This window comes from Cetorhinus maximus, chromosome 16 (genome assembly GCF_964194155.1).
Source record: "Cetorhinus maximus chromosome 16, sCetMax3.hap1.1, whole genome shotgun sequence".
Classification (NCBI taxonomy): Eukaryota; Metazoa; Chordata; class Chondrichthyes; order Lamniformes; family Cetorhinidae; genus Cetorhinus; species Cetorhinus maximus.
In genome coordinates, this window is record NC_135894.1 from 41,741,810 (window position 1) to 41,755,491 (window position 13,682).

Here is a 13,682-nt window from a genome sequence, read left to right on the forward strand (position 1 = left end):
GTTTGGGCAGTGAGCCAATAGATGTGGACCCCAAGATGAGTGTACAAACTACTTCCCTTGTGTTGTGTTGAAACTCTCAAGCATGTTTCAGGATTGTGTGCAACAGAAATATACTGGGTTTTTTGTAACATACAACATTTTCCCTTTTTCATGGGGACACTATAGCTGTTCATTTTATTAAATAGTCCATCAGTACAACTTAAGAACACTGTTCAGTGTTTTAGAAAACCTTTCAACGGTTTCAACAGTACAGGGGTGAAAATAAGACAAATTTGATACCATTGATAAAGTGTCACTAACAGAATATGTCATTATTTCATCTTTTCATTTATGGTTCTAGCGTGCTATGATGCGTTTCTCTGAGCTTGAGATGAAGCAACGGGATGATAGAGTATCTGAAGACTCATTAGAGGACAACAAATTAAGTGACACAGAGAGCAAAAACTTCACAGGGAAGAAGGAAAAGAAGTCAAAGGGAGATTCAGAAGAAGAGAATACTTTAGTAGAAAATTTTGATGAAGGTGAGTGATATCAGCAGTTGCAATGTTAGGAGGTTACTTACACAAAAAAAAGCTGATTACAGTCTCTAGTAATGATTAGTGCACTTAAATTCCCATGAAGAGTCATTTTCTTATTGATGGCTATCAAATCATTGATAAAGTGACTGATGTGATGAAAAGCATAGTACGTCTCCAAAAGTAGTTAGAGCTGCTGTTTAATTCTGTATAGACATTGCAGATCTACAATAGTACATACCCTTTTAGGATATATTAAAGCTATTTGGACAATAAAATTCAGCGTTTCATCACCAATTGAGAAATTTTGAACTTTATTCTGGCAAGTAAATAGGAATTTCAAACAGGATTAAAGTGCGGTGAATTAGGTTTTCTATTCAGTGACCTTGATTAGATATTTTTCACATTGTACAGAAGTAAACTAATTTATCGAACAGCATATTTTTGCTGTGCTTCTTGGAACTTCATCAGGTTTCACATAACCATGGTGTGGGATATTTATTATATAGTCATAAAATATACAGGAGTATTATAATGCAACAACAAAAGCTTGCATTTATGTAGCACAATTAATGTAATTAAAAGTCCCAAGGTGCTTTACAGGAGCATTATCAAACACAGTTTGACACAGACACATAGGAGATATTAGGGCAGATGATCAAAAGCTTGGTCAAAGAGGCAGCTTTTAAGGAGTGTCTTGAAAAAGGAAAAAAAGGTAGCGAGGTGGATAGTTTTAGGGAGGAAATTCCAGAGGTTAGGATCTTGGCAACTGAAGGCAAGAAAAGAGAATTTATTGGCTTACATCATTACACCAGTCCACTTTTTAAAATTATTTTTATTTTTAAATAAAACTTTCTACTTTATAATGGGAAATCATATGGCCATTCAGCCACCATGCTGTAGGAAATAAAATCAACAATATTTATTATTATTTACAAATCTGTTCTAACCCCTGTCCATTGTAGAGTCTTGAACAGCTATCTCTTGTATTAATGATGATCATTGCCTGTCCTAATAATTTCCCTAACATATGTTGCATTCTTATTTGTCAGCAAGTACTCAGAAATCAACAACATTGTAGCTTATTTTCTATGTACAGCCAAAATAATGCTAACTTAAACATACATACGTGACCAAGAAAAATTGTCCTGAAAATACTTGTTACAGCATACTATTTAGTGATACTTGAAGTGATTCATGGCCACACTGTACCCTGGTCTGTTTTGCTAACTTGCCTGCAATTGAGACCAATAACTGCTGTTTTGAAATTTAGTGAGTTTTTAAATATCAGCAGTGGTAGCATCAAAAATAAACTTGCTACGAAAATTGCCAACCCTGGTGTGTCTGAAGCCTTCTCCCTCCTCCACTAGAGATTAAAAATCTTGGGGCCATTTAGCAACACTGTGGCACCTCCATCTTGGCTGTTTTCATGCGGAAGATAAAAGGCAAATATATGCACATGCCTAATGACAGGTTTGTGGTGGTTTGTGAAAATATTCTTGAATATAGTTTTGAAGCCCCAGTTTTAAACAGAAGAGCCACAATACCAGCAAGACTGCTTCAGTTGTGGTTAAGGAGGAGAGGGAAGGCTTTTAACAACCAAGTTCGGCAATCATGATTTTTAGCTACTGATTATGAAAGTACACTGTACAATAATAGCAAATAAATGCTTGTTCCATTCATCTCAAATCTCTTTAATCCACTGGGTTTGGTAGCAAATGAAGAAATTTCAGAAACACTTTTATCCCTGAGTGTGATTTCAAGATCATTGTCAGTTAGAAACCATTGATCTGCTGTAACATCATCTGGTTGGAGTATTGGAGGCCCCTGTTTAAAAATAACAATGATAGGGTGGAGTTTATGCTTTGAGTGCAATCAGGAAATTGCACCTAAAATGCATTCAGAATTTCACTGGTTAAGTTACTGTTCAAGGTTCAATAAAATTAATTTGCCTATTCAAAAATGTAAAATCTTTCATGAACCAGCAGTCAGATAGCATTATAGAATGCAAGCACTTATTCTTTCTTTCCATTAAAATGTATTTGCTAATGTAGTTAAGATTGGTAACCCAGTCCAGTAAGAATGTGCGACCCTCCATCTGAGTAACCTGATTTAAAATCACTAAAAAACAACTTTAAAAATGATACTGAATCATTTACTAGCTCTATTGATGTAAACAGTTTCTTAATAAATTAAATATTTTATGAAATGAGAAAACTTAAAGTGTCTGCTAATGCCTTTCTCAGCAGCACAATTGACAGAATTCTCAATTTCTACATGGGGAAATGGCCAATTTTGCCAAAGGGAACTGGGTGAACTGAATCTTAAGCTAGCATTAAAGATTGTGGGAAACATGACCGTAAATGGTTCTGCTATAACTCATTTGCATTTGAAGTTTCTTGATCTTTTGCCAATTCGGCCAACTTTACTTGGAATACGATGATGTCAGTCATCTAAACAAGCAAAAATTCTGCTCTAAAAGTGAAATAATGTGATTGCTGAGACTACAGAATTAATGACCTAGTGTATTCATCATAGTTCTATTGTTAAATCCACTGTTTTTCAAGACCGACTGCCTCTGTATTTAATCTCCAATAATTCAGCAAGCTATATGGTTATCACTGGTGGTATTTCAGCATCTTGTAGTATCATATAGTTTTTAATGCTTTATTCATTAGGTCACCCTGAGTAGAGAAAGCTAGCCTGTCTCAGTGATCGTTTCAGCCAATAGGTTCTCTCTGCACAAGGTCATTCATTAATGCTGCTGAATTAGTGGTTGACACTTCAATTCCCTGTTAGTCTACTTACTCACCTGCCAATCATCTGACAGTGAAAGACCAGTAATGAAACTGCCTGGTTGCTGTGGTGAATTGAAACTATTACCATGACAACAATGCTATGGAGTATTTCCATGGTACACCACATAGTGATAAATTACGGGATGTGCCATGTGTCATATGATTCTTGTTAGCTGTGATTAGGTAATTTAAGCAGCCACAAATAATTCAGTGTTATACAAGTGATTGTCATGTGTTGGTCAGAAACAGCAACACCAGCAAGTTAGATTTACGTTGTAAGAAGTTCACCTTTTCCAAAGTCACTAACGTTTGGTACATTACTGTTTAAGTGGTGCTGGTAGTCCTTGCCTAATGTATGTTTTTTCTTTAAGTATGAGCCTAAGCAGTAAGTGTTGACAGACAATTAGATCACAGCAGAATATTGCATTTAAGCTTCCACCTGTCCTCAGCCAATGTGCACACACCTGTACTTTCCTGAAATCCTAGCTTAAGGACACTGCTCACCTGTGATTAACTAACTCAACACAGACCAAGAATCAAACGGTGACCTTCCTAGTCTATATGGCTCAGCAGCATAAATACCTTAAGATTCTCACTCCAGATCACCATCCCGTGAATCTTGCTGTAACACCTTAGTGTGTATAATAGATAAGAACAGGAGCATGAAAATAGAATTTGCACAATGACACTTGAAATTGCTGTTAGTGATATTAGCAAACAAGTGTTTTAATACATTCAAAGGACATTCCTACATTCACTTTTTTATACAAGCATTAACTCATTTATTTTAAAGAGGTTAATGCTTCTGCAAAATAGTAAACCAGAAACATTAAGCATTCATACTTTAATAACATAAACAGTAATTTCTGAGTTTACAGGCTTCCATCCCATTTGTGGTTAGTTGATAGATTATCGCTGAATAATATTACAAGACTGAATTATGATTTATGATTGTTTGACCAACCAAAAACTGTACTTTTTAATTTTAATTCTTTTAAATTAGCCTTCCGAAAGAAACAAAAGAATGGGTTCAGAGATTTCATTCCACTTCTTCTGAAAGTGCAAACTCAAAACCAGTCTGGTATGTACACATTCCGCTGTTGCAGAGAAAGGTTCAAAAAATATTAAGCCTTCATACACTTTAATCCTAATTAAGACATTATTAATTTAAGGAAAAAAATACTCTGCTTGGACCAGAAGTTGTTTGTAATTTTGTGCTTAAATCTTGAACGCGTTTATACAGGTTCAGATAGGAACTAATGTTTTCAATTTCCATAATGTACAACTTTATGTTCTACGTCTATTATTGTTCTGGAGAATATGCACATTACATAACAAGAGCTAAATAAATCAGGCTGTTTTCCACATCTGAAATCATTCTTTAGTTTTGAAGAGACTGTAAAAATCCGTCACCTCATTAAAAAATAGAATTGTAGAAATTGCAGCAAGGGAGAAGCTTGGCCGGCAATGCCTGTGCCACTGCTGCTGTCGCTCCACACTTGAACTACCTACCCTAATCCAACCTCGCTGCTCTTTCCTTGTATCATTTAATATTTTTCTTCAAATGTTTACCATGACTCAGTTTTAATAGTCTCTTATAATATTGTGGTGATTAGTGTAATAACCCTATGTGTGAAAAAATGTTCCCAACTTCCCTTTTATGCTTCTAATACTAATCCTAAATTTATGCCACTTGTTACCAGTTTACTGACTAGTCCAAATAATCTTTCATTAATTACCTCTCAAAGCTGTTTAAAATATTAAACACTTCTGTAAGACCACAGCTGAAACTTCTTTGTTGTAGTTATCACAATTCTGGTTTTTCAAGTCTCTTACAACTATATTCTCTTATTCCTGGAAGTATTATAGTAAATCTATCTTGCATCTTTTCTGTAGTTTCATTATCTTTCCTATAATGGGGTTCTAAGAACTGCTCACACTGCTCCCAACAGTGGCAGGGTAGTCTGCACTCTGGTGTCGACCTACTTTTATCTTGCAACAGACTCCTGGGCTGCGTGAACTTGCTCCACTTTGTCAGTTTTTCATACTTCCCATTCTACTTACTAAAACTTTTGAACCCTTCTTATGCTCTATCTTATATTTGTCTTTTTTGTCTCATGAGCATATCACTTCTGCATTTTAGCTGTTTTCTAATTTCCACATTAGCTTTGTACGGGTCATTCTATGTCTTCTCCTGTGTGTGCTTGTGTGGTTTTGTGCCTTTCTTTTCCTTTCCTGATTTCCCTTATTTCTTCTTAAATGCTGTTCATCTGTAATGTCTTTCAATTCTGGGGAAATATTTTCTACTTGAAACCTCAGCTGCCTTATGTTTTCTTGACATGTTACATGACCTGTTGAGTATCTCTAGCATATTCTGTTTTTGTGGCTTAAGCAATGTCAGTGCAGATTAATTATACATCTTTTTCAATTGAATGCTCATAGAAAAAGGGATCACACAGGATTCTTAGTCTTAGGATTCCACATAGAAAACTCATTATTTTTAAAGATCTATCTTTCATGCACTCCTAAATGTCTCTATTTTCTTGCACTAATAGTGTAAAATTGGACATACAACTCTCTTTACCTTCAACCAAGTCACTTTTACATGCTGATCAGGCAGTTCCTCTGCCTGATAACCCTCCTTGATATCTCTTCCTTCTATTTTTGTAATTGTGTCTTTAATCAATATTGCAACTCCCTTTCTCAATTTTCCTGTCCCTTTTAAAATCCGATAGCCTGGACTTCCATGTTTGAATTCCTGCAATCAGGTTTCCACCTCCCCCACAGCACTGAAACTGCCCTTATCAAAATCAGAAATGACAGCCTATGTCACTCTGACAAGGGTAAACTATTTTTCCTTGTCCTGTCAGCAGCCTTTAACATGGTTGACCACACCATCCTTCTTCTTCAACACCTCCTCGCTGTTGTCCAGCTGTGGGGGGTGACTGCAATTGGTTGGTTTCATTCTTAGCTATCTAATCAGTGTCAGAGAAGCACTGCCATGGCTTCTCTTCCTGCTCCCATGCCATTACCTCTGTCCCCGAAGAATCTATCCTTTGCCCCCTCCTATTTCTCATCAATCTGCTGCCTCTCAGTGACATGATCGAAAAACAGCGTCATATGTATGGCTGACAACACCAAGTTCTAACTCGCCACCACCTCTCTCATCTTTCCACCTTCTCTAAATTATCAAACTGTTTTTCCATACAGTATTGGATGCACAGAAATTTCCTTCAGCTAAATATTGTGAACACCAAAGTCCATGTCTTCGGTCCCCACCACAAACTCTAGCCACCAATTCCATCCTTCTTCCTGGCAACCATCTGCAACTGAACCAGACTGTTTGCAACCTTGGTGTTCTGCATGACCTCCATGATGAACGTTAGACCATATCCTTGCCATCACTAAGACTGCAAATTTCCATCTCCACCCAACTCCACCCCTGCCTTATTTGCTGAAACCCTATAGACTTAACTATGCCAACGCACTGCTGGCTGGCCTCTCACATTCTACCTGCTGTAAACTTGTGGTCATCTAAAACTTTACCACTTGTTTCTTAACTTGCATCAAGTCCTGTTAACCCAACGTCCCTATACTCACTGACCTACGTCGGCTCCCAGTTAAGCAACGCCTTGATTTTTAAATTCTCATCCTTGTTTTCAAATCCCTCCATAATCTTGCCTCCCCCTATCTCTGTGACCCCCTCCAGCCTCACAACCCTATGAGATACCTGCACTCATCTAATTCTGGCTTCTTGAGGATCTGCAGTTTTAATTGCTTCACCATTGGTGGCTATGCCTTCAGCTGCCAAGACATTAAGTTCTGGAATTCCTTCCCTAAACTTCTCCACCTCTCTACCTCTCATTCCTCTTTTAAGATGCCCCTTAAAACCTACTCATTTCACCAAGCTTTTGGTCACCTGCCCTAAATAGGTCACCTGGCTCATGTCAAATTTTGTTTGATAAAGCCCCTGTGAAGTATCTTGGCATGTTTTACTATGTTAATAGTGCTGTAGAAATATAAGTTGTTGGCATTGCTAGAACATTTAGCTCCCAATTTATTCCCTTCTTGTATCCAGGCCTCTGTAATGGCTGCTAAGTACCATTAAAATGGAATTTGTACTTCTAACTCACTTGTTTTATTTATGGTATGTGCATTCTTTATTGGGTAATTCATATTTGGGCTCCTGGTTCCCCAACATGCCAGATTTAAGTGTCATATATTCATGTTCAAATCCCATCATGGATTCACTCTTCCCTGTCTCCGTAATCTTCTCCAGCCCTATAATTCTCTAAGCATTCCTCCAGTTTTGGGCACTCATTTTGACGATCAGTAATTTTGCCATTATTGATGTGAGGCCAAGTTGTCTATAGTTACTTGGTTTATTCCTTTCCCCTTTTTTGAATGTTTGTCAGCCTCTAGTCATTTGGCACAGTTCCTAGTTCATACAAATTTTGGAAAATTATGATTAGAGCTGCTGCCAATTTGTCACTACTGTCCTGAGTATTCTGGTGTTTATATCAGGCCTGTTTGCTTGTCATAAGTTAACTTTGTTTTGGTGCTTTTGATATTTTTAAAATTTTATTTTCTTTCGCAATAAACAAAATAGATAGTTGAGAAATCTGCTTATTATCAAACAGAACATAGGAAATTTATTTGAGAACTAATCAGCCATTTTTTTTTGCAGATGATCTAGATGGTAATGCAAAACACCTAGATGGATTGGTTGAAAATTATAAAAATGGAGAATATTGGACTGACCAAACCAATACAGAGAGTTCCACCACTGAGAAAGAACCTGCATCTAATGAGGACTTTGATAAAACTCTACGAACATATCATCACAAGGATGCTAGCTACAGTTCTGAGTCGAGCTTTGACAAGAATAGCCAATATTGCAAGGAAAGGTTACAGGACAAGCAGGATGAAATAAACACTCATGAAGTACAATCAGAGATGAAGGGATATAATGAGAAATGCATCAGTCAAGCTGTAGAGCCAGAAATTTTCAAGATGAAAAGAAAAAGACGAAGTTCCATCATAGGTGAGAACGATAATACTTTGCACTTTGTTGGTTGCATATGTTTATAATTGTGAGGAATAATTTTAAAAGTCAGTAATTTGGAATGGGTAAAATACATCATGTATACCAGGCTGGGTTGAAAACCACTTTCTTCTTCAGAAGTCCAGCCGAATAAACACCTGTGGCACATATTTAAAGCATAACTTTCTGTTGATATAGACAAAAGATTTCAAAGTTCCTTCTCCTTTTCAGAAATATAAACAAATATGTCAAAACACTTTGAGCACTGAAGTAGCCTTAGTTGTTCCAAAAGTGCAAATGTACATTCTGTTACAAAGTATTTGGAAAAAATAATTTTCTTAACTTCTAAATATAAAATATTGTAAAAGAGATTTGAAACAAAGTGCAAAAATCAGACTCCAACTCACTGTATCCTTTGAGTTAGTTGAGAATTATAATTTTATCATATTTAAGTTTTTAAGGCCTGCTTGTTCAGGCCTTAAAAACTTAACATTTAAAGAGTGAGTAATTGTGACTGTCTGCTGGCTGGACCAGTGCAATACTGAACTCAAATGCTGCAACCCTTATGTTCAAATCTGGGCCTTAATTTAGTTGTCCCTGGTAGGTCTGTTTCCTCAGATCTAGGCCAGGCTATTAAGTTGAATACCTCAGCATAGAGGAGTATTCCTGTGAGGTAAGATTTATGATAGCTGAGCATAGAGCCCACTGTTTGAGTTGTCCTGGCCAAAACGGATAATATCGAGTCGGAAGGAAAACCAACGTGGCAACAAAACAGAAAATCACTCATTTTTAAGGGATAAGTTTGCAGCTTTTAAATATCTGACTCTTTGATTTTTTTGGGGTCTTTTACTTATTTCTCCAATTTCTACCCCACTTGCCCTGAAGTAGTCATTCTACATCTATAAACCTAGACAATGAGTGCTGGTAGGCTTTGACCACAAGGAAGATACCATAACTACCCACTCTTGTTGCCATCCAACATGCATGTACAAGCACACACACTTTTCATGTGGTAATCATTGGATGGCAATGAGGAGTAGCATCACACCATTTTTGTTTGTACTTTCCCTTGCTAGCCTGGGGTTACTGAGGCCAGCTGTAGTGTCCCTACTTGTAACTTGGTTGATCACCTAACGTGGCACAGAATATGTATTGATTTTGAATTTTCCTGGTCTGTACCACATCAAGCAGTATACTGATCCATCAGGGAGTTCATTCTTATCAATTTATCAATAACAAAGCAAATTATATATTCACAGCTGATAGCAATTCTGTCTCAAGAGTATAGTTTTTTGATGTAGACCATACTTTAGTATATATAAAAAAAGGATCCATTCAGGTTACAACTTCATATCAGCACTGTGCATATGTAAGTGCACCGTCATAGGAAATTAGCACATTTCTTAAGTAAATACATGTCATTGTTTGAATTTAGGAGCTGTACTATATGCAAGCAAAATCCAAACCTTTAAATGCAAAAAAAACCCAAGTCAGAATCCATATTAATTTTTATTTTGCCTTTTCAATAATAGTGATTATACATCATGAACAGAATTGGGAATCTTGATAGGGTAGAAAAATGTTACTGCTGCCTTTAAATAGTTAATTCTTTCATTTGCTAAAATTAACTTCAGAGTTACTGCAAGTCTCATTCCTCCAGTATCATTATGTTGTGAATACAGAAAATAATGCACTTGTATTATTGAGAATACATTGGTATTAAAATCGTTATGGTCCTCTGTTGCTCAAAATATTAGTGCTACCTAAGGGTTTGTTGTAGTGTTATTAGCTGTAGGGCATGTTTCATTGACCTGAACTATTTTCACAGTAGATGAATGGACTGAGAAGGAGATGAATGATGAATCCACAGACAATTCAGAAGACTCACATTCAAGTGAAGTAACAAACCTAAAGGTGTGCATTGAGCTGACAGGGCTGCATCCCCGCAAGCAAAGGCACCTGCACCATCTAAGGGCACTCTGGGAGCAGCAAGTGTCTCCTGACAGATCCACTCCTTCCAAGGCAGGCCGGCTCAGTAAGAAGGAGTTAGCTGGGGCCAAAGAGCCAGAGCTCATGGCAAAGGAAACAGAAGTCAAAGACAGGGTAGAAGAAAGAAACACCAGGAAAGGATCAGAGGCCAAATCCAGCAGAAATGGATCTGAAGAGACCTTCAATAAAAGTGACATTGAAAAAGGTACATTTGGAACCTGGAGAAGTCTGTTTTTTTTTGTTTAATTCTGAAAATACTTAACATAATTTGCTGAGCAAAATGGAACGTCTAACAGTACCCACTCTTTGTCTTTCACTAAATATGAAGCTACCCAGGAGAAGGAATTTTGAAATGTTAAAGCACTTCAGTCAAAGAAATTGAAATGCATTGACTTCAATTTTGATTTTATTTCATTCTGGCCATTTCTCAACAAAAAAGTTATTAAGCACTTCCATGCAATAATCTAATTATTGATGGTCCCCTTCTTTCATTTCTCTCCAGACCATTTGCCACTATGCATCCTCTTGCAGCTTTGAGGATAAGATTGTCTAGCCTGTGGGCAGACCCACAACCACTGTCAGTGTTGTTTCAAGGTGGCTAACAGGAGGTGCTATTCAAATTGTGTGAAATCAGGTGATGCCAATTTATCACCCTTCAAGAAAGGGAAGAAAATATTTTGATACGCTACTCCAACTAAGCATCTCAGCTAAATGCTGGTGAATGAGCCTGCCTGAAGCAAACAGATAATAGCGTCAGGCTGATTTAAGGCTCAAGGTTGGGATGTTCATTTTGGGGTGTTGGCTGCCTGGCTAAATTGGCCATAATATAATAAAATCAATAATTGAATACTTGAAAGTGTTATGTTTGGCCTGACATTGTTGAGCAGAGCTAAAATGACAAAGGAAAAATCCTGCCAATTCTTGAAACCTGAAATAAATGCTGGAAATACTCAGCGGGTTTGGCCACATCTGTGAAGGGAGAAACAGGGTTAACGTTTCGGTTCTGTGACCTTTCATCAGAACTATAAAGAGGTAGAGATATAGCAGTTTTTAAATGAGCACAGAGGCAGGAAAGGGGAGAAGGGAGGAATGAAGGTCTGTGACAGGGTGGAAGACAAAAGGAGATGGTAATGGGACAAGTAGAGAAATAAAAGATGGATGCAGAGGAACTGTAAATAACAACAGCAGAACTATTACCAGCACGTGCTGCCTGAAAAAAATGGGAGCAGTGGTCATGATCTGAAATTGTTGAACTCAGTGTTAAGTCTGGAATGTTGTGAAGTCCCTAATCAGAAGATAAGATGCTGTTTCTCGACCGTCCGTTGAATTTCATTGGCCAAGGACAGAATGGTCAACGTGGGAGTAAATGACACTCAACTGGAAATTCGGGATCATGCTTGCAGACAAAATGAAGGTGTTCAGCAAAGCTGTCACCCAGTCTGTGTTGGTCTCACCAGTGCAGAGGAGATTGCATTGTGAGCAGCAAATACAGTATGCTAAATTGAAAGAAGTTCAAGTAAATCAGTTTCACCTGGAATGAGTGTTTGGGACCCTGGACGGTGGAAATGGAGGAGGTGAAAAGGCAGGTGATGCATCTCCTGTTAATTCATGGGAAGGGGAAGCAGATGTTGGGGGTGATGGTAAAGTGGACCCAGGTACCACGGGGGTAACAATCTTATCAGAATGTTGAGAGGGGAAGGAAGGGGAATATGTGTTTAGTGGCTGCATAGCGCCAGGAAATGGCGGTGATGATCTGTCGGATGTGGATGCTGGTGGGGTGGAAGGTGAAGACAAAGGGAACCCTATCCTGCTTCTGGGAGAGAGGGGAAAGTGTGATGCCAGAAGCGCAGGAAATGGGAAATGTCAACCACAGTGGAGGAGAATCCTCAGTTGAGGAAAAAGGAAGACATATCGAAACTCTAGCTTGGAAGTGCATCGTCAAAACAGATATGATGGAGAAACTTGGAGAATAGAATTAAATATGAAGCTGTCCAAAAGAAGGAATTTTGAAATGTTAAAGCACTTAAAATTTTAAAAAGTACAAAGTAAAATCAACTAAGAAACTCCACTTGGCCAGAGATTTAAACATATTTGGTATGTCCAATGTGGATTAAATGGTTACTGTGTTTGAGTTGAAACACCAGAACTGATTTTCTGAGGATGTGTTTTAAAACCTGAGCACATGACTGCAGTACTTGTGCATTAACCTGTGTTTGCAAGTTTTAGAATAAAGTTATTTAAAATTTTCATTTTTTTAAAAAAAAGCAACACCAATCTCCACTCTTTCGCTCTTTCTGCACTACATTAACTCACTTCTGAAAGAGTAAGACAAAGAAAGAGAACCACTTGCCTGTTTTGGACTGAATATCAGTTCAATTAAAGACAGAGGCATTATATTTTCTAATGTATTATTTAATAGTTTATACTTTTTCCTCTTTTCTAGTTTCTTGTTTTGTCATTTGGGTGTATATCATTTTTACTCAAAATTATTCCACTTTTTCAAAAGTGGCATTTATTAAGTTCTCTTTCCTGGTTAATATTAAGAAGGGTTGTAAAGATAAGCCAGGGAACTACAGGCCAGTGAGTCTCACATCAGTGGTAGGGAAACTACTGGAGAAAATTCTGAAGGAGAGAATATCTCTACTTGGAGAGGCAGGGTTTCATCAGGGATAGTCAGCATAGCTTTGTCAGAGGGAGGTCATGCCTAACAAATTTGATTGAATTTTTTGAGGAGGTGACCAGGTGTGTAGATGAGGGTAGTGCAGTTGATGTAGTTTATATGGATTTCAGCAAAGCCTTTGACAAGGTCCCACATGGGAGACTTATAAAGAAGGCAAATGCACGTGGGATACAGGGTAATTTGATAAGGTGGATTCAAAATTGGCTTAGTTGTAGGAGACAGAGTTGATGACAGAAGGATGCTTTAGGGACTGGAAGCCAGTGTCCAGTGGCGTACCACACGGATCTGTGCTGGGTCCCCTATTACTTGTCATTTATATAAACGACATAGATGACTATGTCGGGGGTAGGATTAGTAACTTTGCGGATGACACAAAGATTAGCCAGGTGGTTAACAGTGAGGTTGAGTGTCTTGGGCTACAGGAAGATATAGACGGGATGGTCAAATAGGCAGATAAGTGGCAGATGGAATTTAACCCTGAAAAGTTTGAGGTGATACACTTAGGAAAGAGTAATTTGACAAGGAAGTATTCAATGAACAGCATGGCACTGGGAAGTTCTGAGGAACAAAGGGACCTTGGCATGTGTGTCCATAGATCTCTGAAGGCGGAGGGGCATGTTAGTTGTGTGGTGAAAAAGGCATATGGGACACTTGCC

The 13,682-nt window shown here is 37.8% G+C and overlaps 1 protein-coding gene across 9 annotated transcripts in view; it reads left to right on the forward strand.

Annotated features, from left to right (window-relative positions):
- Positions 1 to 13,682, forward strand: part of bcor (BCL6 corepressor) — a 283,987-nt gene that overhangs the window by 240,775 nt on the left and 29,530 nt on the right. For 7 of the 9 annotated variants that reach the window (XM_078559746.1, XM_078559744.1, XM_078559749.1 and 4 more), the window contains 4 exons: positions 341 to 521; positions 4,317 to 4,394; positions 8,001 to 8,357; positions 10,186 to 10,551. In XM_078559746.1, coding sequence (XP_078415872.1) covers positions 341 to 521; positions 4,317 to 4,394; positions 8,001 to 8,357; positions 10,186 to 10,551 — 982 coding nt within the window. The remainder of the gene's footprint in view (positions 1 to 340; positions 522 to 4,316; positions 4,395 to 8,000; positions 8,358 to 10,185; positions 10,552 to 13,682) is intronic. The other 2 variants (XM_078559745.1, XM_078559753.1) reach the window with 2 other exon arrangements.